Source organism: Brienomyrus brachyistius, chromosome 4 (genome assembly GCF_023856365.1).
Source record: "Brienomyrus brachyistius isolate T26 chromosome 4, BBRACH_0.4, whole genome shotgun sequence".
Lineage (NCBI taxonomy): Eukaryota > Metazoa > Chordata > Actinopteri > Osteoglossiformes > Mormyridae > Brienomyrus > Brienomyrus brachyistius.
In genome coordinates, this window is record NC_064536.1 from 15,477,030 (window position 1) to 15,505,015 (window position 27,986).

Genomic DNA, 27,986 nt, shown 5'->3' on the forward strand with positions numbered 1-27,986 from the left:
AGGGGACACAGTGACAAAGCAACATGGACAGTTTATTAGCCTGTGCAGAACAACTAGCGAGAGGACAGTAATACAGGATGTGTCTCTGCATTTCTCATCTGGACAACATGAAAATGTGGTCAGCTGACTTCCCTGTTGGCATAAACTCGGACATCGTCTTCACGGGTGATTCCACCAGCTTTTTGTTAGAGTAGGACCCCATACACATTGAGTACTGTTGTCCTACGGCATTGTGCAGATAATTGGTTTAAGGGCACATACATGGGAAGCTAAGTGAACTGCCTCTTAGAAAACTGGGGACAATTTCGTGATTTATAGTGGCCCTGCAAAGTGGCACAGTGGCGTTTTAGAGCTAGAAATACGAAAAGGTCAAGTAAAGGACCCTCGAAAATAGGAAATAGTACTCCCAGTGTCATGTACAGCATTAGCGTTAGCAGCAAGGCAGCTCTTTGTTCAGCTAAGAGGGGGCTACAGAGATAAGGGGGGGCTTACTCTAAACATGACTACAAATTTCCAGTTAGGCTTTTTAGTCTAGTGCCAGCCCAGTATCTTTACCTTCAAACTCAACAGGATTGACAGCCCACGACACAAACACCTTCTTAAGGGTCTTAAAGGGAAAAGGCATCGCTGGACTAGACAAAAAAAACACTTAAATCCATCAGCCTCTACTTTCTACATATTGTTTTTGTTTCTTTTGTTTTATTCCTACTTCTCTTTCTTGTCTTTCTTTTCTTTCTTGTCCTTTTTGTCTTTCTTCTCATCCCCTTGTTCCTCAGTTTCCTCGCCCTCGGGCAGGTAGACGCTCACGGTGAATTTGCCGTGCTCCGTGCCGTACTTGTTCTTCACCACCAGGCTGTACTTGCCCGAGTCGGCCGTGGTGACGGCGGCGATGGTGATGCTGGCAAACTTGCCCGCCTCGAACTTGAGGGCGTAGTGCTCGTCTGACAGCAGCTCCTTCTCATTCTTCAGCCACATCACCTCAGGCGCCGGATTGCCCCAGATGTTTCCGGTGAGGTTGAGGGACTGCGCAGCACAGGAGAAGACCAGAGTCATGTGATCCATGATAGGGGACAACATGTGACTTCTTACATCACCAATCTAAACACAAGGTTACCTTGCCTTCCTGGATGGTGACCACATCTGGCAGCCCACCGACCACGCGAGCGCGATCTACAAACAGTGTTACACAGAAAAATTTGAGAGACTGTGGCACGGGTCCATTTGCAGCATTCAAATGAGGCTGTCCAACACTTACTGGTTTTAGTACCACCATCCCTTTTGGTTCATGAAAAATTCCCTCCAAGAGGGAGGTTATATGTTAACTAGCCACTTGAGCATGGTGATTGTTTTATTAAAGACTTTTTGTTGAGGTCTGAGATAGCTGACTTACTTTTTTCTGCAATGGCCGCAGCCCTGAGAGAAACAGGAACATAAACAGGTTAGGCAGTGTAGTAGTCATGCCTAATGTCCTATACAGGCTGAATCGGTGAGCAGTATGAGCATGCTCTGAGTCACTGAGCAGTATGTGCAGGCTCAGAATCAGTGAGCGGTATGAGTATGCTCTGAATCGATGCGTGATATGAGTATGCTCTGAGTAACTGAGTGGTATGAGCATGCCCAGAATCGGTGAGCGGTATGAGCATGCTCTGAGTAACTGAGCAGTATGAGCATGCTCAACTTAAACATCTGTTTAATTACGGAGATCCATTAAGACAAGGCATCAGGAGCAATGTGTGATGTGATGTTATGCTATATTATACCGCTATACTGAAGCCTTTTTATTACTACGGAGTCTAGATAATGTGCGGGTCTGGTTTGTATATCTGGATTCATGATAAAATGCATGTCAGTGTTTTAGGACTCAGATCATGAAAAGACAGTTTCAGTTTTACACCTTCTGGGATAATTTCTAACCATTTTGCAAAAAAAATAAGATGCACGATAATATGCATCGATATCCGGCCCCTTCGACTTAAAAAGGTATGAGGCCAGCAGAAGGAGGACGGCTGAGATCATAACCCAGACACAGAAGCTCATCGGTCAACCTACTTCAGCCTCTGGAACTCCTCGTATGCCGTCTCCCACACTGTGCCGGAATCAGAGAGACACATGTCAGCAAGGCTACGGGACACATGCTAATCCTCAATGAATGACTAGCAATGCGAGTCCTCTGCGATGTCGCAGAGAGGATTACATATGTACGGCTTAGTGGCTGTGTGGTCACCCAGGACCCCAAACTTGATAAACAGAGGAGCTTAAAGAAAACATAACAGGATACTAGGATCAGCCAGGTAACTTACCTTGTCCTGTAAGATCCAACACTCTTTTGACTCCATCCTTGCCATCAAAGATGTTGATGGCATATTTGCCCTTGTCCTTCTCTGTGGGCTCATTGATCTTCAGCCACAGCTGCTCCTCAGTAACACCCCAATGGACTCTATCCGAGCGCGAGATCTTATTATCTCTAGGAGTGGAGAGATTACAGAGGTGACATCGGAGTGTACCACATATAGATACATATTAACATAGAGACACTCATACAAGCACGAATCACATACACCAATGTTCCTCAGCCCAGTCCTCGGGGAGTCTACAACAAACATACACATACATACACACAGGCTCACAACATACACATAGCCGTTCACACACACACACACACACACACACACTTGTGTAGCCAGTTTGAGGGGAGCTCCTCAGTGTAGTAGACCACGGAGGTCTGGATGATGATGCCTTCAGCTGTGCTCGTCACTTGCAGCTCTGTGGATGAGTTGGCTGGACAGAGAATAGCAGCAGAATGTAGTCAAATCCCTGCACTAAACACAGGAGCAGAAACCACTATATGTTATCAATGGTTGCAACAACTCACCAATGACTCTAAATACCTCATTCATCACCTGCTGGAAACCTGCAGTACATAAAACAAATTCTAATTTATATATGGATCATCTCAGATGAAGACCTGAAGGTATTTGCCATCTTGGGTACAGCAGTATCTTCATTGTACACCAATGTGTCTTCAGAACATGCATCTATCAGATCATCTTGTGTTGAACAGGGCAGGACAATGAGGCATGAGACATTTCCTAGCACAACTGATCACCTTGTTCAGTCAGGTTCAAGACACTCATGTCCTTCCCGCGGTCATCTCTCAGCTTCAGTTGGTAAATCCCCGCATCCTGCTTGGTAATCTGAACATAAGCAGAGAATTGTGGGATTTAGACCAACGTCGCCGCTGGCATGCAAGTCAATCCTTTACGAAAGGGGGACATCGGACCACCATTTATGGGAAATCAATGACGCCAACACTGATAGAAAAGACTAGCTTTTCCTCTGCCCTGGGTGCTGCAGGCATCACAAGGACAACGTGAAAGACCAAAATCGAGACACATTCTTTTTAAACACGCATGAACCACATCCAATCAAATGGAGACTTAGACAAGTTCCCGACTTTCGGTCTTGCCGGGGTCTCCTTCGGTTCAGGAAAGTCTGCATCATCCAAGTCTTTGTCTTTTTTAAAGCGCAGCTGAAATTAGACAGATGGGTTGCATTATTGCCACAGCGAAGCGTGATGGGGGGCGAGATCTGCGTTTGCTACCTTGCAAACCATGGTTTTGCTTAGACACGTCCTCTCTCCGTCCACATAACCTCGAGGAACACCTAAGGGACCCTTCCCCTCCTCTTCCATGTTTCGTGATCAGACAGAGGACAGGTGCAGATATTGCGTGTGAGGAAGTGAATCTGGAGAATTGGCGACTGATGTGTTTTAAGTTTTAGATTAAAATATCGTTCAGTGTTAACATATGCTGTGGAGAAGCAGGGCAAGCGGTATGGAAAATGAATGAATGAATGAGCAAGCATTTAAACTTAACAGTGTTATGTTTTAATAAATTTTTAAATGTCACTAACTGAATAGCATGTAATGGGACATCAATGCAGGTAGCGTGGAAGCATGAATTGACTACTTGCCGCAGATCAATAGCTCTCACCTTCGAGATGTTGAAGGTCAAAATGTCATCGATGTAGTTAACCTTCTCCTCCTCCTCTTCAATGTCCTGTTCATCCTTGGACCAGAATATCTCCGTCTCCTTCTTCATGTTCCCAACCTGCGCAGGATGAGAAAATTGTTGGAGGAGGTCAGCTTTCAGCCGCATGGCCAGCTAAGGTTAAGTACTTGACAAACATGGTGTACGTGTGAGGCACCGCTAGTCCTGTAAGAAGGACGACGATTCTACGAGTAGGACCTCACCTTGCATGTGAGAAGCACGTTGCATTCCGGAGTCACCTTGAAACTCAGGTATTCCACAAAATGAGGACCTGCAGACAGACACAACAACTTTCTTGTCAGTAAAGATACCAGGGACATCAAGGGGCCTCACACCTTTTGACCTCAACTAAGACAAAACACAGACAAAAAGAAACAAAAAAAAAAAACATTTTGTTGCTATGGCAATAACATTCTCTTACCTTGTTTCCTAAACCATTCTTGTCTCCTGAACTCTGATTCCTTCTGCAATGTTTTGAAGTCTAAAAGCAACACATTCTCAAGTCATTATAGGAACTAACATTATGATGGTATTAACATGTCTTAGGGATCTGAATGCTGTGATCAGTCTCCAGTGGCATAAACAGAGAAGCATCAAGTAGAAGAACCGGCGTAAATGGGAATAAAAATGACACTAATGGTATAATTCAACGTATCACTCAAGATTCTGAACAGACTAATGACGGCATTAGGGATGATAATCACAGCTTGCTAAGGACCTTAATGGAAATGAGTCTTGAGGACTGATTAAAGGTCGCGCTGTGTCCTCCATAGGAAAAGAAGCCTATTTCTCTGATAACAACAGCAGTGAGACTAATGTGTACCCAAGGGAGATGGAGCTTACTGTACCCTCTCCGATCAGCACCAAGCTGGAGGTGCCGGTGGCCTTTCCATCCACCAGATGGAAGCAGTATGTTCCCTCGTCCTCCAGTTCCAGTGACTCCATGAACATCTCGATGATTCCAGTGTTTTTGTCAAAGTGCATTGAGTATTTCTGAAAGGCAACAAAGGAGTTCCTTCAGGCATAAAGTTGATTGTCTGCATCTCCGTTTGTGCTAGATTCGCAAGCTGTGCAGCGACTATGTTTAGTAATACGAGCATGATAGGAAGAGGAACCTCTGCTGTTTCCTGCCCGGGTTTTTAGTTCCTCACTGCAGCGTTCGCGTCGCAGACCCGGCACGGTGGGAGACGGAGTTTTGGCCACTTACTTCGCCCTGGGTGAGCGGGACGTCATTGAAGACATAGTCCACCTTGCAGTTGGCCGTCACCTTCTCTGCCTGCAGCCAGAGACGCACCCTGCCCTTGTCCAGCAGTTCCACAGCCAGTTCAGATGAGAAAGGAATAACTGTACAAGAAATGGAGGCCACAGAGGAAGGCGTGGGCTTAGCATAAGGAAAACCCATCTCACATTCGCTCAGAAACACTAAGATCCTTGGTTTGCTCCTTTTCTGCCAGCTTGGTTTGCTCCTTTTCAAACGCTTGGTTTGCTCCTTTTCTGCCAGCTGCCCAACACCTTCTAGCGATGTTGAGTAACGGGCAAGTAACAGACAAACGACTGATGATTCCCTTTGTCCATCATTATTGATAGTGATTACTTGATGCATGATACTCACTGGGGAACTTGTGGTCATGGCTGATCTGCAGCAGACGTTTCATTTCTGTTAGATCAGAGAACCAAAGTCGGGTTCACACGCAACAACGCATATCACTATCAGGTTTATGAGACTATCCAGAACAGACTCTGGCAACCTGTCGCTCCTGTCAACTTTTGGGAAAACATCATCTGAACATTCTTAAGGAAGTTCCAGTTTCAGCATTTCATTCATATTGACTCACCTTTCTCATCTAAGGTGTAGCTTGATGACACCCCATCTGTGTTGGTGACCACACAAGAGTAAATCCCCAGGTCCTCCAGTGATAGGTTGTTAAAGATGACCCGTGACCTAAGTTCAGAGCAAGAGTAATCCAAGACCATGAAACTTCACACAATCCCACCCCGATCATGTAGTTGGTGTCTCCATAGCACCACTGGTAAAGAAGAGAAACTCCTTGCGACCTCAGAGAGGACTGATATTACTATTCTCAATTTATCTTGGATGTTTTTCTGCTTGTCTTTACTCAGGGGACTAGCCCTATAGAGGCTACAAGCAATGCATCCGAGTTTTGGACCAGTGGGGGAACACAATGTATATAAGATACTGTGACATATATATACTGTAGACCATGAGTGTGCAACTCACCTGCCGCCCGAGGTCTGCATGGCAAGGCGGGAAAGATCTGTGATCTCCTCGTAGTTCTTAGACCACACAAACTTCGATTCTGCTTTCATCTCTGAACACTCAAAGATCAGGGAAATCACACCTTCGTCATCCACATCTACCACAATCTCTTTGGTACCTGAAAAAGAATCAGATTACCCCAGTTACACCTGCCTACTGGTAACTCTGCTGCTACCTTTTAATCCATTGGGCTGAATCAAACTGCAATGGGCTGTCTGTAGGAGGCTGTCTCTATCTCTAGTTCATTCTTTCTATCTTTGTGAAGTGACTCATCCCTCACATGTACTCCCAGCAGATGAAGTTACCTCACCCATACTTGACATGTCATAGTTCTGTAATCCAAATCCTGCTTTTACCATGATTCCCTCCTCCATACCATGTGAGAACCTCCTTTTACTGCGTATAAAGACCTTCATGCTGTCAAGACTCAGCCATATCAGGAGCAATCTGATCTTAATGAGCTATATCAGTGGTTCTCAAACTCAGTCCTCAGGTCCCACTGCCCCTGCTTGTTTTCCAGCTCTCCCTGCCCCACACACTGCTGATTACCTGCATCAGGTGTGTTCTGTCAATCAGAAGCTGAAAGACAGTTGGGACTTGTGTGTGGGGCAGGGATAACAGGAAAACAAGCAGGGCAGCGGGTCCCGAGGACCGAGCTTGAGAAAAGCTGAGCTATATGATCGCAGTTGCTGGAGATTGACCTTCCCTGCCTAGTTGGCCTTGGTGAGAGTCAGCCCTTTATGTGGGGAAAATGGTGGTTCAGAAGTGGCAGCCTCACCCGGACGAGTCTGGGCCAGGATGGGAGGAGTGTGCTGAGACAGGTGTCCAACTCCTGCCAGGTTCTGAGCACACACACGGAACACGTAGGAGGCTCCTTCCTTCAGGCCTGCGATCTGGACACACATGTGCAGATGGATATTTGGAAATGCTCCCCAAACAAAGCTCACTGAAACGTCAGCCCCAGAGTACTGCCGGAGCCCGCCTCGGGTCCTACCTGCAGGTATCTGCTAGTGATGGCCTTCCCGGTGATGCCCCTCCAAGCACCATCGCCAGCTCCCGCCTCTTTCATGTCCACATAGTATCCAGTGATGTCACTGCGACCCGTGAACTTTGGTGGCTCCCACAGAAGCACCAGGGAATTCTTCCGCACCTCAGTTACATGGAGGCCAATAGGAGGTCCTGGGGACAGTGTTGGGCAGCTTTTGTACACAATCCCAAACGTAAGACGCCTAAACCAACTAGTGGCTAACAGCCTCGCCTAACGCTACCAGTAGCTTATAACATTGCCTAGACACACCAAGCAGCTAATGGTACAATTGGATTCAGTATTACTGATAGCTGTAGCAACATCTGCATTTCTGAACAGGAACAGCTGGATTATATTTGTTGTAATCATATAATGCACAAAGGGTGGATAGGTCCTGGGTTTTGGTAGCATAAAGAGAACCCCACCTGGCACAGTGATGGTGTACTCCTTACATTCAACCGCAACATTAGGCACTGAGGCCTTGCTCAGACCTGCCATGTTCACTGCTCGCACCTGGAACTGATACTGCATGTTCTCCTTCAGGTTCTCTACCTGGAAGGGGAACACAGAGAACAAGAGCTGTAGCAGACAGCTGGAGGGGGATCTGGAAGGGGAATGGGCCCCCAGTGTTGAGCCTTGAAGAACACCTTTCTGATCGCACCTAGCAGAATCAGAGGAATGTGTAGGGCGTACCTTGTAGGACCTGGTGTTGATAGCCTTGGTGTTGACCTCGTGCCAACTCCCAGGCACGCCCGCTGTCACCTTGCGCATATCCACAAAGTAGCCGGTGACCTCGGCCCCACCGTTAAGCTTGGGTGCCTCCCAGTCCAGCAGCATGGTATCCCGCACCGTATCCACCACCCTGAGCCTCTGGGGCTGGCTAGGGGTCGCTGTGATGGCAGACACTTAGGTCAACATACCGCAGCTCATGTCACGAAGGCAGACACATGATCCATGTCATAACATTAGAAAAATACTGTTAATGGAACAAGTGTTGTTTTGGAGTTCGGTAGTCAAAACAAAAGAGAAAGGTCTGTGAACTGATGCGTACACATGTGAGCACATCATAACACTTAAATTCGAAGGGGGACAATGTCTAGCTCAGGAGGGTAGAGATCTGCACCCCTGTCAGGAGTACCTTAACCCCAGCAGCTCCAGGGCTCCTGGCTGACCATGATCTCCGACTCTAAGGTCTCTGAGCCTCACTTGCATGTCTATTTGGACCAAAAGTGTCCCTCACTGTTGCCTCTTGGTTCACCAGAGCACATAGTCTAACACAGGGGTGTCAAACTCCAGTCCTGGGGGGCCGGAGCCCTGTGTAACTTAGTTCTTTCCCTGTTTAACCGCAAATGATTCAGCTCAAGAGCCGTGTGGTAATAAGTACAAGGGGTTGAATCGGGTGTGTTAAATGATGGGGAACCCCAAAATGTGCAGGGCTCCCATGGTCTAACGTGTGTTACACTTCTTACAGAGTGTGACCCAAAAGTGAGTCATTCCCACCTCTGCGTTTGTATTCCTTCTATCTGTTAGGTGTTCTACAGCCTCTTGCATTGTCAAACCAGTGTCCGGACCATGTGTACACTAAGGATGTAATGTCAGGAAGCCTCCAGGGGGCAGTATTTCCACACGTCTCCTGCCCAGCTCCACCACATGCAAGAACCGAACAGCCACATTAACAGACACTGCAAGTGTCATAACATCATGCCGTTTTCACTCCAAAAGCAACAAAACAATGTCCTCATGTTTCAGTTTGACCTAATATTTCTGAATATTGAAGCAAATAACATCAGCAGCAGTCAGGGCCATCACTGGGGGGGGGGGGTGCTTTCCTGGGCCCTGGCCTGGGGGGGGGGCGTTCGGCAAGGGGCCCCAAGGTGTTATTTTGTCAGGGGCCCCAGAAATGCAGCAGTAATTTGATTAATCATGCCTTTGACTGCAATTTTGCACAAGTCCTGCAGAAAGATGCCAGTTGTGACAGGAGTATGTTTTTGGTTAAAAATAATTTATAAATCCTATGTACCACTGCGTTTCTGACCTCTTTACAATCAGACTTCATTGCTGGCACCATTAAATAATTGAGGACCATCACAGTTTCTACTTATTGGGATGTCAAGGTACAAAGGAAAGATTAGATGGGGGGCGTTTCCAGGACAAACGTCACCTGGAGACCCGCTGACTGTGAAATCCCATTGGTTCACACTGGATCATACTGGCAATGCCCTGGTTTGTGACAGTGGATATTTTAAAGCTGAGACCACGAAATGGAAGAGAACAGTCTGCGAGGAACAAAGGTTTTTAGAAAAAAACAGAATTCTCAGAGAGAGAGAGATGAGACAGGGGACGGATTTCTGAAGTGTGACGGAGCTAGTTAACCTCCAGGGTCTCCTCACCTGCTGATCCCTCCTTTGCATTTCTCATCCCTCACCGTGGTGCCTACAAAAAAACCTAATGGGGGAGGGAGGGGCATCCAGGTGAGAGGGGCTGCACCCCTTTCATAAGCCACACGTCTTTCATAAGGCTGTATATAACCCCATTGTCTTAAGGCGCCCCCTAGAGGATTTAACAGACATTTGAAAGTTTACAAACAGCAATTTCATTCACATCGAAAAAAAGTGAAAATGGGTAGAGGGGGGAAAAAATTACTCAATATTCTCCTCATTATGGGAACTGAAGAGGTGAAAAGTAATAATGGGATTGTGTCTTACAGACGTCACGTAGGTGCCATGCAGTGGTGTTTAGTGTTCAAGAGAGACAAGCAGAATTCATGCAGAGCCATTCAAGCAAGAGGGTATCAGCATCAGTGATATGAGACACCTCATGCATCATAATTCCCCAAAAATCAGTGCCCACCATTCACTGATCACTAGTTTAATCTGGTTCAGAATGTTACATATGTTACGTATCATATAAGAGTCCCTTCAACAGCTAACTAGTTTCAGAAATGCTGTCTGTGTTGACCTCTCTGCGCCAAGGACCTCTCAGAAGTGCCATGGCAACTGGTATTGGGGTTAATGACAGGTGAGACGGGTGAGTTAAAGTAAATCAACGCAGAGCAAGGTGGAGTGGAAGCAGGACGAGTGGCTCGGTGACTATGGTTGGGTCCACAGCGACGCCATACCACTGTGACGTATAGTCAGAGGGTGTCAATGTGCTGAAAGGAGTGTAGTTTAAGCACCGGCTGTTGGGATTGGCAGGGAAAGAGTAAAGGGCGGGGCAACCGGCGGAGGACGTGATTTGGAAACGGGAAATGGAATCCGATGATAGACAAAGTGGTACAGTGCGGGAGTGAGTTTAAAGCAATGAGGGAAATGGGTGGTAAATTCAAAGGCACTCAAAGAAAACCCAAGACGTTCTGGAAGAACTGCCTTCGCTACATTACCTCTCATGATCACCGCTCATACATAATATCCATGTAGAGTATCTACGTCTACCTGCCCATTTTCTCCCACCGCCAAGAGAACCTGGTGTCATTCTGCTCACCGATAGCAGCCTTCACATCCACCTTCTCCGACTCAGGTGAGTGACGACTGTACCCGGCGGCGTTGACGGCTTTCACCCGGAACACGCACTGGTCCCCTGTGTTGAGGCCGTGACACACAAACCTGGACAGCAAAGGCAGGAGATACGAGTGGTCAAAATTCTGGGAAGGAGACGGGATTCTAGACACTGCACCTATTGTGGATTCTATAGTTGGTCCATAGCTACCTGCCAGATGATAATATCCACCCCAAAAATACCAAATCCAGATGCCTGCCCACATGGATTCCCCATAACATCCAAACCCAAAGTTCCAGTCCTCCATACTTGCCCCACGGTCTCCTATAACAGCTTGTGGGAGTTTACAAAAATGTTCTGAGGGCAGAAGGAAAATTGCCAATCCCTGGTACCTGGTGCACTTCACCGGCTTGTTATTGCAGGGAATCCACACGCCACTGCCCACGACGCTGACCTCGATGTAGTAGCCCACCAGCTGCATGGCATTCTGGGATGGCTCCCAGGACACCACCACAGAGTTATCGGTGTTCCTGCAGGCCACCACACGGCCTGGAGCGGGAGGGAGATCTGCACGGCGAACAAGATACTGCTAACACCTCTCATACAGCTCATGGTACAGCCATGGCCCAAAAGGTACAGCGGGTACGTGAACCCTCACCCAGCTTGTCCCCAACAGCGGTGGGTTCGGTGTCTTCCGAAGGCTCCCCCACCCCAGCCGAGTTGCAACACCGCACCCGGAAGCTGTAAGTCTTGCCCTCAGCCAGATCGAACAGGGCGAAGCGTGGAGACTTCACAGGCATGCCAGCGTTGACCCTCTGCCAAGTGTCCGTGCCCACCACGCACTGCAGTGAAAGCGGTCACTCACACTGGAGCTCACAACACAGATGCACACTGCGACCCAACACTGCAGTGTAAGGCTGGCTTCTCATAGAAGGTAGTCATGGCTGACACATGTTCCATCCTGTTCTGTATGTAGGAGTCCCATCCTACTCACCTTCTCCACATAGTACATAATCCCCTCATGACCCCTCTGGAACGGGGGTTTCCAGGCCAGCACCACATAGCTCTTGGTCGCCTCGATGACCGCCAGGTCACTGGGTTGGCCTGGAACCTCTCCCACTGTAAGAATAACGTGTTTATCTCCATGGTAACCTCTAATGCCACCTCCCACCCACCACCATCACTCAAGCTAGCTTTGCTCTGGAGTTTCATCATGCATTGAATGAACCTGGTTGTATTTAGGTCAATGCAACACAATGCCTTGTCTACATACTTAGTATACATACATAGTATACATACTTAGCTGGTACTAGTATTTGACTCAGTTAAGTATTGTTTGTATGTGACACATTCACTGTGCTTATGCAGCTTCATCATTTATTATTTCTAAGTCTCCATTTTTGCATCTATGTCTTCATCTGCTTTTATACCCTACCTGTTGGCTCCTCCTCCGTGACGATGATGTGCGCCGTCCATGGGGCAGATGGGTGACCTGAGGGATGGTAACGCAAAACCAGAAAGTGTTTCAGTCCCCTATGGCCAGAGATTGATGTGGCTGCAGGTGATATACTGGGTAAAGAACTCAACTTATGGCTAAATGGTTGTGAGTTTAAGTCCCAGACAGGATCTGTCTGTTGTCCCTTCTAATAGGACACTATATCTGAATTGCTCTCTATGTCTTCCTGGCAAATATTCTACAATGGAGCATCAATTAAGCCAGGTCGACTAGGTGGCGATGCTCACTCCGCAGGTAGGCACGGTCGGCGGGTGCCATGGCGACCACCGGATCGGAGATGCGGGACGGATGGCTGACCCCAGCGTAATTGATGGCCCGGACACGGAACACATAGGAGCGCCCCTCCACCAAACCCGTGACCGGGAAGCGGGCAAATTTCACCGGCATGTCATTGCATTGGACCCAACGGTCAGTTCCCACCTCACACCTGCCAATAAAACACCTCTATCAATTTCACAAGGTCCTCAGACTTCATCAGAATCAGACAACCCACATCACTGTATGAATGTAGAGATATTGATGGAAATACCTTGACCACCTTTCAAATAACTCATATTAATACCAACGAACTCGGCCGTCCCCAGAGTACGCCAAGTGGACCACAGAGAGCTCACCTGTCCACGCAGTATTGCAAAAGGACGACAGCTCTCACCTGTCCACATACTAACCCAAAAAGAGGTCAGAGACCTTACCTGTCAACAAAGTATCCCAGGATAGAGCTACTTCCTTCCACTGCGGGCTGCTTCCACGTGACCACCACGTAGTCTTTGTTGGCGTCCTGACAGCGCACGTCCAGGGGAGCCACAGGGGCACCCTCCACTTCCACGTCGCCATCTGGTTACATACACGGCAAGGAACTTTTGTGCTAACTTCACAATAACTTGAACTTCAGCGCAGTTAATTATTCGTACCCCAACTCAACAATAAGAAATCAATAATTACGGCACTTCTTGTTCCTTTAAACAGTTAAGCTTTTTTGGGAACTTACACAAAAAGTTTTTAATGACTGACACATAACACGCACACACACACACACATACACAGGTTTGTAATTATATCTTTGTGGGAACTCTACATTCATTTCTACAGGAAAAACTCTAATCCCAACATGACGCCCTTAACCCCTACCCAGCCCTAACCGTAACCATAAGCAATCAAACAAAAAAATCGCCATTTTTAGTTTTTTGATTGCATTCATAGATCTTTGTGGGGACCTGAAAAATGGTCTCCGCAATGTTAAAATAACAGGTTTTTTTTACATTGTAGGGAACATTCGATCCCCACAATGTAATATACACATAATCTATACACACACACACACACACACACACACAAATACACTAGTTCTAATTCTTGCACAGTTTCTTACAGTATACATCCTCTGGAACCCTGCCCACCTATAACTATAACTACAAATTCTTGCGTCCCTTTCAAACAGGAACCCAGACAGGTGTGAATGTCCGTGTTCCTGCCTGTGACTTAAGCCAGTATAGGTAGGCTGACCTACCATCTCCTCCGTCCACCTTGAGAGGAGCTGGGGTGGGTGTGGTTCTCACCTCTTACGAATACATAGGCAGAGTAGGAGTCAAAGCCAGACTTGGTGTTGATGCGCAGTGTGTAGAGGCCCTCATCCTCCTTGTTGAGGTGTTTGAGGGTCAGCATGGCACGCTCTCCACTCCAGTGCATCTGCACCCAATGCGAGGGCTGCAGTAGAGTGGCTGCAACACAGGGGACAAATGGAGGTCATGAGGGACTGTCAAACAGGCCTACTGGCAACACAGGGGTCAAATGGAGGTCATGAGGGACTGTCAAACAGGCCTACTGGCAACACAGGGGTCAAATGGAGGTCATAAGGAACTGTCAAACAGGCCTACTGGCAACACAGGGGTCAAATGAAGGTCAAGAGGGACTGTCAAACAGGCCTACTGGCAAAACAGGGGTCAATTGGAGGTCAAGAGAGACTGTCAAGCAGGCCTTCTGAAAAAACAAAGGTCAAATAGCGGTCAAGAGGGACTATCAAGCAGGCCTACTGTGCAAATTCAGCAAAAGCAGTGACACTGAAGCATAGATCTATACGCATACACCTATTCAGGCAGACAATATAAAATGCACACACAAAAATACATGCATACAGTCTTACATTAACACTTATGCACAGTATGTAGACCCTCACAAACAGACACACAGACAACTGGCTACTCACCATTGCGGTACCAAAGGATGTCAGGCTGGTACCGCTTCACCTGTGGGAAGATGATCACGGTACAGCCGATACTGAGGGTCTCTCCCTCACGGCCGAAAGATACGGAGAACTTGTCCGTGATGTGAGTACGGAAGGTCACTCCATATTCAGAACAGAAACCATCTGAAGAGCAATAACAAAATTTAAGCCATGAAGACGTGCTGATCTTTATAATTCACTGATGTGATGGTGCTGGTCTGTATCTACAGCATTCATTGACATGACAGTGCAAATCTGTACCTCCCCTGTACGCATAAATATGATGTATGCATTTATTGTACTCTCTCACCCAGAGAGACTTTTCAAATCATTAGGGCAGAGACACATGCAAATAAACTAACAAACTACTGTCAATAGAGCATATGGGAAATCACACTCATTCCAATGCCAATGCTGATGATGTGTACAAAGAAAAAAGTGAGTCTGTAACTCACGAGGCTTTCGAACAAGGTCCTCGCCTTCTTGGAATCCTGTACGTAAAAAATAAAGGAGACACTATGAATCCTGTCCTTTCAGCAGCATATGCACAAACCAAAATAGGTGACCTGAAGGTAAAATAGACACATGTGCAATCATATAGTTTCTTTAGCTATACCTTAAATGTACTAATTCAATTACTAGTATAAATGCTCCTATTGTCATTTGAGTTTAGCTGGATTTTTGTCTATAGCCTTTTTAATAAGTCATTGAGAAACATAAAACATACTAAATATTGAAGCTCATCATTGTTCGTAGTGCAATCTAAGATTCCTCTTTTCATCTTTTGTCTTCTGTTTTCTCTTTTATTCTATTCTATGTATATATTGCTAAAGTCATTTTTTTATATTGTCTGCACTTTTTATATTCCCGACTATTGTAAATTGTAAATTGTAATTAAATTCTTGTTTGCTCTTGTTTGCACAGTCTTTGGATCGGTCACAGTTCATTTCTATAACTATGTATGTGGCGAATAGAGAATCTTGACTCTTGAATCATCCGAGAACATTCCACACAGAAATACAGTCTCAAAAGGTAAAAATATGAGAAATACATGCGTATATATTAAAATAAACCTGAAGCACAAACAAGTAACAGCTTGGTTTTAAATAACCATGGCGGTCAGAGGTCTAGGCTCCTGTTCAGAGCCAGGAATGTACAGCATATCTTAGTCATGTCTCACCCAGACCAAGGGGATCGATAACAAGGGACGCTGCAAGCAAGAGAGATTTTGGGAAGGCAATAACCTACTTTTCACCACCACAGTGGAGATGGCGGAGCTCTCTCCTTTCACGTTCATTGCTGACATGCGGTACTGGGCTGTGTCCTCAAAGGTGCAGCTGCAACAGGAAGGAGACACACACTTCCTGTCAGCTCCATATTCACCCTCCTGTCAGTGTTACTTCCCCTAACAGTCTCTTCCTTATTATTGCATTATCCATCAATGTCAGGTAAGTCCTCGTTTTTGGTTTTGTGATGGCCTACAGACCTTTTGATCTCCAATGAGTGCATGTTGTAGTTACTCTCAACTGTATACTTGTCAGGATTTGCCTTGGCATCGATCCATACGTTGTTCTTGTACCTGAAGGGGAACGGGAAATGTTACCCATGGCAACAGGAAGTGGAAGAATCTGGACAAGGTGAACATATATGCAGCATCGTACCTCATACCACGTTGAAACTTGTATGATGTGACCAGACCCCATCAATGAGACCATGACCACCCCTCCACAGTCATACAGACCACACTGCACCGGCATGATGGCCCACGCAGACCTACCAGGCAACCCGTGGCTTTGGCCAGCCAGCAACGGTGCAGTGCAGAGTGACTGTCTGCTTCTCCCAGACCGTGTGGGAACGTGGCTTCACTATGAACTCCGGGGGGTGTGTCAGGCTGTCTGCGTTCATCTTCTTCTGGAACTCCTCCCTCTCATGCATCTGAGGAGAAAAAACTTGAATGTCAGTAGAGAGAAAAGGGGGAACCATATCTTTTGCCATTCAGTACTGAAAAGCTGAACTAATTTCACGCACAGGCAGCTGTGATTCTCACTGATGAATAATATGGATCCTGACAGTAAAGGGACATCAAAATTCAAGCTGTTCCACCTCACCATTGACACATTGATAAACAAAATGCTGTAGGTTCAAATTCCACAAAGGTAGATGTACTTACTACCAGTTCCAGTAAATGGTAGAAACTGAAAACAGTAATTCAAATAGTTTTGGACACAAGCGTCAAATAAGTGAAGCTACATGGTCAACTGATGTTTTAAACCCAAGAACTGACGGTAGAGAGAAGGGTTATGATTACTGATATCCACAGGATTTGAACCCATGACCTTTGCATCTAATGCTCTACTCATTGACCTACAAACGCAGTATTTGTGTATCTGGAGCCTTTACCTTTCTCACTAGATGAATACGGTCGACAGACTCCCTCAACGTCATCTCCCTGGTTTTCTTTTCCACACGTTGCGTTTCTGTGCTCTCCCGAGTAAAAAGGTTCCTCAGGGCCACATAGCCTATGCTCTCCTCCTTCCTCTCCTCCTCTTGGGACTCCAGAAGCTCTCTGGCAAACCCTTGGCTGTAGACAAGACAAGGTTTCTTTATTCTTCATTCATTATCAAAATTCTTCTAATAATAATTCTCGTTATGCTTGGCAAGCACATTAGGTTTAGATCCACTGTTATCAGTGGAAATGATTCCATACATAAGCATCAAGAATCATCATGAATTCATACACAGTTTACAAACAAAACATATTCCCAGAGCCCTTACAGATATTTTACTACATATTGTACCTGCTTCTGAAGATCGGTACAACATAGCCGATGATTTCATTGTCTTTGTCCATTGCCAGGTAGGATTTCTTTGACTTGGAGAGTAAGCTTAGGTCGGCCTCGTCAAGTTCCTTGACTGACTGTACGGTTGTCTTAACACTGTGGCATCAAGAGAGAGGTACGTCATCAACCTACAGCCTGGCACCTAACTGTTTACACACAAGTAGGAGCTACATTTGAGTTGAAGACCTTTAAAGATTATATGGAATAAACCTGTCTTGATTTCAGACAGACTTACCTGATCTTGGACAGAACCTAACAGAATCTATCATTCACATAGCACCAATCTTATACAGGTTGTCCCCATATAAAGAACATCCGACTTATTAAAAACCCGTACTTACGGACGGACCACCATAAAGCCTATTATATTAAAAATCAAGTTAAATACAATTATGCGTAATAACAAATGTACGCACTACTTTGTATCGCTTGTGAAAGCATTGCTTGGCTTTAGTGGTTCATCGACCTCAGGTACAATACAGTACCATATATAGTTTATTATTAATACTGTATAATTACCATTATTATTATGTAATATATTATTATTTTCCAGACTTACCTATAAATATTACCTCAAAGACAGACTTAGAGAACAGATCTTGTTTGTATGAATTTGAGGAAGCACTTCTTTACACAGCGTGTAGTTGGAGTATGGAATAGTCTTCCTGCTAGTGTAGTGCAAGCTAAAACCATGGGTTCCTTTAAATCGGAGCTAGATAAGATTCTAACAACTCTGAGCTATTAGTTGAGTTCTCCCCAAACAAGCTTGATCGGCCGAGTGGCCTCCTCTCGTTTGTAAATCTCTTATGTTCTTATTCAATTCAATAAAATTTTATTTATATAGCGCTTTTAACAACATTCATGGTCACAAAGCACTTTACGTATAACCGGCCAGAACCCCACCAAGCAAGCCTGAGGCGACGAAAGGAAAAACTCCCTCTAGCAGGAAGAAACCTTGAGAGGAACCTAGACTCGGAAGGGGACCCCATCCTCCTCTGGGCGACCGGGGAGCATGAAACTGTATTTATATTGACATTAATTTCAGTCCATGTAATTTTAAAAGTCCCAGTTGGTTTCATGTAATTATCTCCAAGGAGTCCAGGTGAGGGTTCAAGCAGGTTATGTAACCTGGGCACTGCCTGTATACAATCTCTCCTTAACATAAAGGCACACCTGTACCGGCTGGTAAATAATAATACAAGTAGCTATGTTACAGAACACAATATAGTTGATTTCACTCAACAAGTTCAGTAATAGACTGGGTATCTAATCGGAAACAACCATTCTCTGTTGCTGCTTGTCTTTTTCGGGGTCGTGGTGTCACGATCCGTCTCTGTCGGCCCTGGCCTGCTCCTGCTCGGCCAGCAGATGTTGCTGCTAACCATCCTGTGCCGTCTCTGTTTCTCACCCCTTGAGATTAGTCGATTATTACGGTCCACACCTGCCCCTCATGTACTACCTGTTATCTGTCTATATATGTGTCTGCTCTTGCCAGCGTCCCTGGATCAGTCACTGTTGCTTGTCACGGCGTTAGTGTCTATTCATGTGTTTGCCCTCTCAAATACAACCTCCTTTTGTGAAAACCCAAGTCAACTACTTCCTGGTTTCCCAGGCCAATCAGAAACATATTTTTCATTCCTTTCTTAAATGCAACCAATCAGGAATACATCTGTCACAATAACATTTATGAAATGTAATGAATCCTCCATCCATTTTTCCATAACAATGTAAGGCTTGCTGAAGTCTACCCCAGAAAGCATAGAGCCCGTAGCTGGGTACACCATGAATAGGAGACCTATTTATGACAAGGGATGCATGTACATAAACGTATGCACTGTAAGACCAACAATAATAGTTTGCATAAACTCGCATGTGAAAGAAAACCAGATTCTCCAGTGAAGCAGGCGAACATTAGAATATGCAATCCCCACACACACACACACACACACACACACACACAAGACTTTTTTGACATCCTCAAATTTCAGAGACATTTAAGGATGTGACCTCCTGATACTTAATTAAGGGACTACTTGTGCAACCCAGCAAATAGGAAGTCAGCAAGATGGACAAACACCTTATCGCATTAACAGTTAAGCACTAAAATGTTTAATTGTAAAGTCTTTTACTAAGTTTCAGAGACTTTCGCTTTCACTTTCGTAAATCACAAAGAATAATGCTACTTCGAGGGTGTTAATGTCACCTGAGCAGAAAATGTTAACTTTTGCAATGCTAAGATAATGAGGCTGAAAGCTGGTCAGTTGCTTAACTGACCTCCAACATCACTGCAAAATACTACACAATGTCATGACTTGCGGGACAAAGAACTCAAGGCCAGGTGCTTTAACGAAACAAAAAGGATTTTAATAAATATAAATTTTATGAACTAAACAAGGACTGGAAAGCAAACAAAGGGAGGGATCAAAAAGGGTATGGCTGGTACAGGGAAGAGCACAGGGAACAGGATGAGTGACATGAATGACCGGAAGGGGGTGATGAGACAAACAGGTACTTAAATACAAAGACTAATGAGGGGCAACAAGCAACAGGTGTGACTCATCAGGGCCACGTCAGGGAGGAGACAGGAGGGTCAGGCGGACATGATGGGGAGGATGTAACGCACAAAACTTGCCGCACTGAAATGACAGAGACCTCACATCCAGCACACATCCATGCCAAATCATTCTGTACTGGCTATTTTTTATCACTAATAGAAGTGTCTTTCCCAACTGGTCTACAGAACAAAATCTCCACGAAAAAGTAAAAGCTGTGATGCAATCCTAGTTCACTACAGCAATATCCTGTTGCTGAGGTTTGCTTATCAATTGAGCATCACAATTTCACAATTTTTGCATGTGCTGATTCAGAAACGTGTCACGATGCTTAACCTAACATTTTGAGCGGCTGAACTTGGCCTCCCATTTTCCCCACCAATTGCAAAATCCCTTCCCCCAAGTGTACAGCTCCTTGATTCTGTTGAGCCATTTGTATTATAGATGTGTAATGTACACAAAACTGCAGTAAAAGGTCAATCAAGCCATAAATATACTGCTTAACTACCTAGAAGTATTTAAAACAGTAACAAAATGTTTGAAGCTGTTTTGAAAGAGTATGTCTTTTCTCCAAACTGATTTATGCTGCCCTGAGATATTTCCATCATCCAGAAAAGCATTGGGAGAGGTCCGGTCAAGCTCAAGTTACCACCTAAGTGCACCATGGTTCCATCCTCGGACTCATGTCATTTCATTTCTTACCCTTTGTGGCTGCGCCTACTGGTGCGGACACTAGTAGCACGTGTGCTGGTTGTCTGGACCTTGCTAACGGCCGACACCGAGGTGGTGCTGCGCTCGTGGCGCTTCCGAACATCCAGGTGGGATGATTTGGATTCTGACATCCTGTATGGCTCCAAGCGAGATCCGAACTCCACGTTTCAGTCCTTAGCCATGGTTCAAAATAATGACAGCATTTATTAATGAGGTCACTTTATTTCAACTGTTAGTTAAATAATTACGTATTAATCATAAATTAATGAATAACTATTAGAATTCTTTCAGTAGCAGGGTTTACAGTAACTGATTATTAAAAACAACGTATTTTAGCGTTAGTTCCAGTTATTAGTGATTCATTAAGAGTTTTAGTAAAAGTAAAAAATGCCATAAGCTACAATGACCATGGAAGTATATTATTTGTATACGTTTTACTTTGGTCCTTTCAATGCTACTGATAAAACTGCAGGTCTGCTTAATAGTTTGACGTGTTTCACAGCTGAATTCCAATCACGAAAAAAATGTTTCACTACAGTGAATCTTTTTCAATGGCCACAATTTTGTATTATCTCCTGAGTGAAAAAAAAACATTTTGAAAATTCATTATATTTTTAGGAGGATTTAATAGTAAATCGCTATTATATGGTACTACAACATGATTCTCATATATATATATATATATATATAGGAACCATTCATAATATCATAATAAACTGACTTGTATTTTTTATTTAAAGCAGCACTGAATATCTATATTTTGAATTATTCCAAATATTGTTATTCCTAATGCCATTTTATGTCATTCCCTCATTCCCTCAAAATCATGTGAAACCTACGTTTTTAAAGACACCTGTAGCATATGCAAAATCATCTGTACAATGACCGCTGAACAGAATGATTTACCAACATGGCTGCCCCGGTGTACGGAGGAACGACCAGCTGGGCGACAGCTGATTCACGGTCACGCTTCATGTAGCTGTTTTCTCAGAGGACATCTTTGCTATCCTAATAATCCCATTATTGCGTGAGGAAAAAAATGCTATTTTCAGTTGATTTCAATGACCTACAAATTTGTACATGGAGATTTGAACACGTGGAAATTCCCCCCAAGCTCCAACAGAATCCAAAATTAACTGCAAATATTGGTTAAGCCAATTTATCAAAATCATGAACCTGAATTCGGTCAGTTCCTGCTGTATATCAGACAAGTGTTCCTGCTGTTGTATCACTGATTATTGTGCCACAAACGAATGTACTCTGAAAATCTTAACTTAATATGGACAAATAAAACAAGCAAACCACAACTCATCAAAACTTTGTGCCTGAAATATTAAAATAAGTTTTTTTTATGAGTTTATTTAAAAGATTAATGTCAAGTAAGCTACGCTTGCATTTCAAGTCGCAGTGACACGATTAAAATGAGTAGAGATAGGTCTGCTGTCACTCAATAATACATGATGATGAAGCGCTGTTAATAGTGTAATAACAAAGAGTCATCGTCACCTATTTGTGTCTCTACAAAACCAAATGCACAATTAATTAATTGTCGACCATACAATTGTCATAACCTAATATATGGGAAAATTCGGATCATGAAGAGAAATGAAAACGCATATAATTAATAAAGTTTTATATGGCTCATGTATTAAGGCTTCCATGCCAAATATCCAGTTAAAGATTATACTGCACAAGTTTAAGCGGTATATATATAGCCTAATCGCTGCAATGTACATGCAATTAATGAAAGTATTAATTCATTAATTAACATATCGTCTAATTTCAATACAGTTACACCGGGAAAATAACCCTGTGGAATTTCTAATTGAGTAAGTGCGCTTAAGCGGGAGCCTTTTAAACTCATTGCATGGTTACTTACCAAAGCAGGCTACCGATTAGTAAAAATAAGCCAATTTAAAACCCAAGGAAAAAAAAAAAAGAAATAGTGAAGCGAACTAAAATCCAGGCAAAGCGGTGGATCGGGGTGCGGAGCGGCGGCCGGGGGGCTGCGCTCTACCAGGCGAAAATAATACGGCCAGTCGGCAGAATGCGGGAGGCACAGTCGCGACCTTTTATGGCCAGGGAGGCCGTTAAATATAGCCACGGGGGAACTAACCCTTCCTTTCACATTTACAGTGGGGAAATCTGGGTTACAGTCAGGCCAAAGTAAAAGATTTTACTTTGCGGCATGAGATGTCATTGTTTCCTTTCAACAAATTTATTATAGCATATTATTCACCCTACCATCGAAACCCATAACAAATACCTTTATAAAAATAATAATACAAAAACTTTTTAAGTTCGTGTTTACATATCCATTTTCGCACATAGCTTACCGCCCGTAAAGACAATTTCATGATAATACAAATAACGTGTACTGGAGTTTGGTAAATGGGTGGATGGTCAGAAATTTTCAACGTGTAAAAGTAACTGTAAAAGTCCCTACTTTCCGGTTGTTTGTGTAATGGTATGGTGTACATGTCATTTCTCTCGTGGTTTAATCGAGATGCCAGCGAGCTCATTTCAGAGATATTCAGCTTCTGATAACGAGGAAACCTTCAAGGTGACGCCTCCGTCCTTTCGCACCCTCCGTGCATTTGAAGGCGTCGGGTTACAGCGACGCAAGAAGCTAAGTTTAGCGATATCAATAATAATGCGGCTTGTCATTCATTTAATTTGCGGAGGTGGCGCGCGTTTTGACATTTAAATGTTCTATGTGTGTACAAGGTAACTAGCAGCCGTGCAAAAGTGAACATACAGGGGCATAGCCACGCTGTATGCTGATAGTTTAATATCTGCTTTCTGCTGTGCTAACTTGGGAGCGGTGGCACTGTTGTGACAGCACTGCAGGTTCAGGGGATTGAATATGTGGATGAGCTGACATCCCATAAGGGTCGCCAACTTTGGTCAGCTGGCTGGCGCGAGATTTTCAATTCAAGACAAGTCTGCACACGCATTTACATGTATGTAACAGTTTTATTACCATTTAAATAGTCTATAGGATTTGCAAACTACACCAGCGCTTCTGATGTAGCCAATTTTAGGTTTATAATGGAATAATATATATTTGCTGTAAGATTTCTTGTGTGAGCGTGACCCCAAAAATCAAACACATCCACAGATTCAGCCTTGAGGAATTCCAGGAGTGTCAGTGTCACACCAGATGCATGAGAAGTAGCAACCCTACATCCCATCCAGTCTTATGTCCTCAGCTGCCTGGGATAGACATGCGGGCACCATGAGAATGTGATCTGGATAAGTGGCTGGAAGATGGATAGATACATGTAATTGTCGATTAATCGCTTAATCCATGTGGCAGTAGCAGTGCTTTTGTGCTATTTGAACAGTTTGGCAGCAAGTCTTTAACTAATAAATCACCTGTGGATTCTTACGTGGCCGTACCGCGAAAAGCCAAACACATCCACAGATTCAGCTTTGAGGAATTCCGGGCTACCTTTTAGCATACAGCTAATTTCTGCCATCCTGGTTTACATTCGCGGTGACACACCTTTCATTTAATCTCAGTCCCCTTTCAAACAGGCTACATGCCGCTGTCTCAGAAATAACGTTTGGCCGAGACTGGGACTCCACCTGCTTTCCATTCATCACAGCCAGCGTTACAGTACTCTGAAATGGGTGGTGGGGGGGGGGGGATGTTAATTTATAGTGGTGAAAAAGAGCATTACATTTTGGTGCATGAATTTGGTGATGGTACATTTATGGTATAGCTGAGCAATTTGTAACCAAGTAGACCTAGGATGTCCTTGTAACATATTGCCAATAGCCCACATGTTACTAAATTGGTTCAACACACCATTATGTATGCCACCAATCAAAAAACTTTGTCAACTATCTAAATATCTAATATTTGTACCGTGGTAGGATAACGGATTTTAGTCCTTAGGAGGGGCGTCGCTATATCCATAGACACTACAGCAGCACCATTCGAAAACCAAACATTACTACGCACAATCAACCAACTAAATCCAATGCTCGTCAATCTACATAGGTCTGGTTTGTTGGCACCCCCATATTGGTGGTGATGGTGCATCCCAGCCCCTCCGGCGAACCGCTGTACGGTTATTAGGAAGTCGTAGCATAGGGGTGGAGTCTACGTGTAGCGCAGCCTCTTTTTTGGGTTTGGATTTACGGTGGGTTCAAGGTACGTTTTGCTTTCGTTTTTACTCTCCTGTTATTAATAACAGCAGCGATCTCCAAAGACGTAATGTCGGGGAATAGCGGTGCTGTTTTGGACGTATCTGCTAATTGCACCATTTATTGTAGCTATTAGCTAATTTTTGAAGCCAGAATAGAGCGATGCATAGGCCCAGCAGAAACAAGCTGAAATATCCCATAAAAATAACCATCTGTTGTTTGGGGGTTTGTTTGTAGTCTGCAAGTGATGGACGCTTGGTAAATAGGTACTCTGCAGTTTGATAAAAATGTGTACGTATTTATCCGTGTCGCAGTTTTTCAACGGTACTATTTTTAAACATTAATCACTGGGGGGGCGAAGCCCCGTGTGTCCTGTAGCGAAGGTAGTCTAGTAAATATGTGGTTTGTAGGATCCAGAAGCGATTGCACTCATTAAAATGGAAAGAAATACCTTGCAGTGTTGTGTAGAGGGTATCAATTTATAACGCTGGCTAAATGGCCATGCAAGAAACTGTAGACCTCATATGATATGAATTTGTATCTACCATTGTTTCTACAGACTAATGTAATCGTAGTTATCTCCCAGCCTTATTCAAATCGAATAGCCTAACGAATTATGACTGGTGGTCTATAAGGGCATTTTGTAGATTGTTTATATTTCTGTTTGTCTAAATAATCGGTTAGTTGACTGTAACTCTATGTTGCTTTATTGATTTGTCCTTTCATATTGATTTGATGCAACTGCAACTTCTCAGTTCCTAAAGGGGGTGACACAGTAACTCTTGCCACAACGCCTCAGTTTTCTCCAGACTCGTGTTTGAAGACCAGCGGGCAACATGTCGAGCAAACGGGCCAAGGGAAAGACCACCAAGAAGCGCCCGCAGCGCGCTACCTCCAACGTCTTTGCCATGTTCGACCAGTCACAGATCCAGGAGTTCAAAGAGGCCTTTAACATGATCGACCAGAACAGGGACGGCTTCATTGACAAGGAGGACCTGCATGATATGTTGGCCTCGCTGGGTAAGTCAGCGGCAGCTTATTAAGCTACTGTCATTGTTATTTATTTGGCCAGTAGGGGCAGGATAGTTCAGTCACTTGCAGCTGTATTTCAGTGTTTCTGAGCGAGGCAGTGTCAGTCCATAATTTGCTGAGGCAGGCTAAAATACTGCAAATCCAGCCACCCATGTACCGTGGGCTTGATCCCAAATAAAATCCGGGCTGCTCTTCATTGGAGCCTGTACAAGAGTTTTAATCCCCCACTTTAGTTAATCTAATCTTTTCTTATGGTAAATGCTGTAAATATCAAAGCTCAGTCTCTTCTCAGGGGGTACAGACTTTGCTCTGGATTGGAAGATGTTTTCATGTGTGTTTACCCCCAATGTGTGGTCTAGGGAAGAACCCGACTGACGAGTATCTGGAGGCCATGATGAACGAGGCCCCTGGACCCATCAACTTTACCATGTTCCTTACCATGTTCGGCGAGAAGCTCAACGGCACAGACCCTGAGGACGTCATTAGGAATGCATTCGCCTGCTTTGACGAAGAGGGCACAGGTGAGAGATCCTTGGTATTCTAATTAGTTTTTGACTGGTGGCCTAATTCAGATGAGCAAACATTGCCTGTAGCAACTTTTCTTTACTTGCGCTGGTGGCCAAAATTATGGAAACGCTTCCAGTTTTTAAAGATTGCAGAATTGTTGCTGTTGCAACAGTTGCTCCAGTTACATATTTAATCGACCAAGGTGTGGTATTTGTGACTTTGTAAACATTACCACTAGGGCTGCAGCGATTCAAGTAACTCGATTAGAAAAATTCTTTGCTCCGTGTAATAGTTTAGTTCTTTTGTCAGTTGTCTTTTGTCTTTTTTCGTTTTTGAATAGTTACTATTGCTCTTTGATAAGACAAAATTATTTCTTAACCAATTAATAGATGGAATAATCAATAGAATACTTGATTACTAAAATAATCTATAGCTGGAGCCCTAATTACCGCCAGTATTTGTGTTGTAATTTTTATAGCGTAATGCCAAAAATGCTTGCCATTTCCACAATTTTGGCCATTTTTTATATTCTATTACAATAGGATTATACAAGACAATACAATATACAATTATACATTTCATTTGTACAATAGACAGTAGAAATTCTTATGCCCAAAGGAGTCACTGGATTTTTGTTAATATTCAGCACTGTCCAATTGCATTTTATGCAATTGCTTGTTCTACTGTTTTGTGCAAAATCAAGCACTGAAATTTCTGATGATGGATTGATGTTTTACTTGCCTTGGCTTGGTGCCCCAGATAAGTAAAATTATATGAAGTGTCATGTAATGTGGTCTAAAGCAGGGGCTGGCAATCTTATCTGCAAAGAGCTGGTGTGTAAGCAGGTTTTAGGTCAGCTGTTCAAACCCAGGAGTGAGGACTCTTCAGCCAATCAGTCCTAATTTAACTAGTAATCTAATTGGGGAGTTGCGGCATAAACCCGCAAACGCAGCGGCCCTTTCTGGATAAGACTAGCCAACCCTGGTCTAAAGTATCTAAGGAACTTTGTCAGAACTCTTCATACCGGTGCCTCTTCCCAGGTTTCATCCAGGAGGACTATCTAAGAGAGCTGCTGACGACCATGGGTGACCGGTTCACGGACGAGGAGGTGGATGAGCTCTTCCGCGAAGCGCCCATTGATAAGAAGGGGAACTTCAACTACATGGAGTTCACACGCATCCTGAAGCACGGAGCCAAGGACAAAGATGACTAGGTCGCGATGCTGCAACATGCAAACATCTCTTCATCTCACGCGTACCTGGGTAGAACATCTCCATTTCTTAGCTTTGAAAGACCGTTCAACAGAACAACATAAGAGAACCACTCGAAGGCGTTCCCCGTATTCCTGGACGCCTGTTAGTTCCGTTTCTGACGATGCGCACATGTATAACATCGATGGCTGACCGCCATCCACAGCGTCAGAATGGTGTGTATTATTGTGTAAAATAAGAACTCAAACTGTAAGAAGTAACCTGTTTGAATTTTGTCAATCACATGGCCTGGGCTAGCTGGACTTCGTTTTTTTAATTAAACATTTTGAAAATAAAGTTCTGGCAGTTAATGTGATTTGTTCCACACCACCCAGGCAGTTTGTAAAGTGGTT

General features: G+C 44.3%; 2 protein-coding genes across 6 annotated transcripts; one reads left to right on the plus strand and one right to left on the minus strand.

Moving 5' to 3' along the window:
* Window positions 1-11: 11 nt before the first annotated feature.
* On the minus strand, window positions 12-22,722 carry myom1a (myomesin 1a (skelemin)). Of its 3 annotated transcripts, XM_049011027.1 has the most exons (38): window positions 22,569-22,722; window positions 20,681-20,862; window positions 17,385-17,522; window positions 16,987-17,167; window positions 16,364-16,521; window positions 16,073-16,165; window positions 15,835-15,923; window positions 15,042-15,077; window positions 14,569-14,730; window positions 13,922-14,083; window positions 13,058-13,199; window positions 12,593-12,792; window positions 12,285-12,341; window positions 11,844-11,968; window positions 11,508-11,691; window positions 11,242-11,416; window positions 10,835-10,956; window positions 8,048-8,244; window positions 7,780-7,906; window positions 7,322-7,506; window positions 7,106-7,220; window positions 6,289-6,445; window positions 5,885-5,991; window positions 5,662-5,706; window positions 5,257-5,393; window positions 4,898-5,042; window positions 4,471-4,530; window positions 4,253-4,320; window positions 3,993-4,109; window positions 3,455-3,529; window positions 3,107-3,194; window positions 2,873-2,911; window positions 2,673-2,778; window positions 2,301-2,464; window positions 2,050-2,086; window positions 1,391-1,413; window positions 1,115-1,170; window positions 12-1,023 (listed from the first exon to the last, which is right to left on the minus strand). In XM_049011027.1, exons 2-38 carry the CDS (start codon window positions 20,818-20,820, stop codon window positions 706-708), a joined length of 4,530 nt encoding a protein of 1,509 aa, XP_048866984.1. In that variant the 5' UTR covers window positions 20,821-20,862; window positions 22,569-22,722; the 3' UTR covers window positions 12-705. The 3 variants fall into 3 exon arrangements, with proteins under 3 accessions (XP_048866984.1, XP_048866985.1, XP_048866986.1); XM_049011028.1 differs by lacking the exon at window positions 3,455-3,529; XM_049011029.1 differs by lacking the exon at window positions 20,681-20,862 and having other exon boundaries at window positions 22,569-22,711.
* On the plus strand, window positions 5,727-27,930 carry myl12.2 (myosin, light chain 12, genome duplicate 2). Of its 3 annotated transcripts, none has more exons than XM_049011031.1 (4): window positions 5,727-5,737; window positions 25,642-25,864; window positions 26,236-26,397; window positions 27,424-27,930. In XM_049011031.1, exons 2-4 carry the CDS (start codon window positions 25,681-25,683, stop codon window positions 27,594-27,596), a joined length of 519 nt encoding a protein of 172 aa, XP_048866988.1. In that variant the 5' UTR covers window positions 5,727-5,737; window positions 25,642-25,680; the 3' UTR covers window positions 27,597-27,930. The 3 variants fall into 3 exon arrangements, with proteins under 3 accessions (XP_048866988.1, XP_048866987.1, XP_048866989.1); XM_049011030.1 differs by lacking the exon at window positions 5,727-5,737 and adding an exon at window positions 24,697-24,851 and having other exon boundaries at window positions 25,644-25,864; XM_049011032.1 differs by lacking the exon at window positions 5,727-5,737 and adding an exon at window positions 24,807-24,851 and having other exon boundaries at window positions 25,600-25,864.
* The last annotated feature ends 56 nt before the right edge of the window (window positions 27,931-27,986 follow it).

Excerpts from the sequence above, each read along its gene's own strand:
- myom1a (XM_049011027.1), bottom strand. The coding sequence starts at position 20,820 with ATGTCAGAATCCAAATCATCCCACCTGGATGTTCGGAAGCGCCACGAG. Across the intron at positions 17,523-20,680 it reads AGTAGGCGCAGCCACAAAGG|TGTTAAGACAACCGTACAGT; the intron begins GTAAGAAATGAA and ends TTGATGCCACAG. Across the intron at positions 4,531-4,897 it reads CTTGGTGCTGATCGGAGAGG|ACTTCAAAACATTGCAGAAG; the intron begins GTACAGTAAGCT and ends TGTTGCTTTTAG.
- myl12.2 (XM_049011031.1), top strand. The coding sequence starts at position 25,681 with ATGTCGAGCAAACGGGCCAAGGGAAAGACCACCAAGAAGCGCCCGCAG. Across the intron at positions 25,865-26,235 it reads TGATATGTTGGCCTCGCTGG|GGAAGAACCCGACTGACGAG; the intron begins GTAAGTCAGCGG and ends TGTGTGGTCTAG. Across the intron at positions 26,398-27,423 it reads CTTTGACGAAGAGGGCACAG|GTTTCATCCAGGAGGACTAT; the intron begins GTGAGAGATCCT and ends GCCTCTTCCCAG.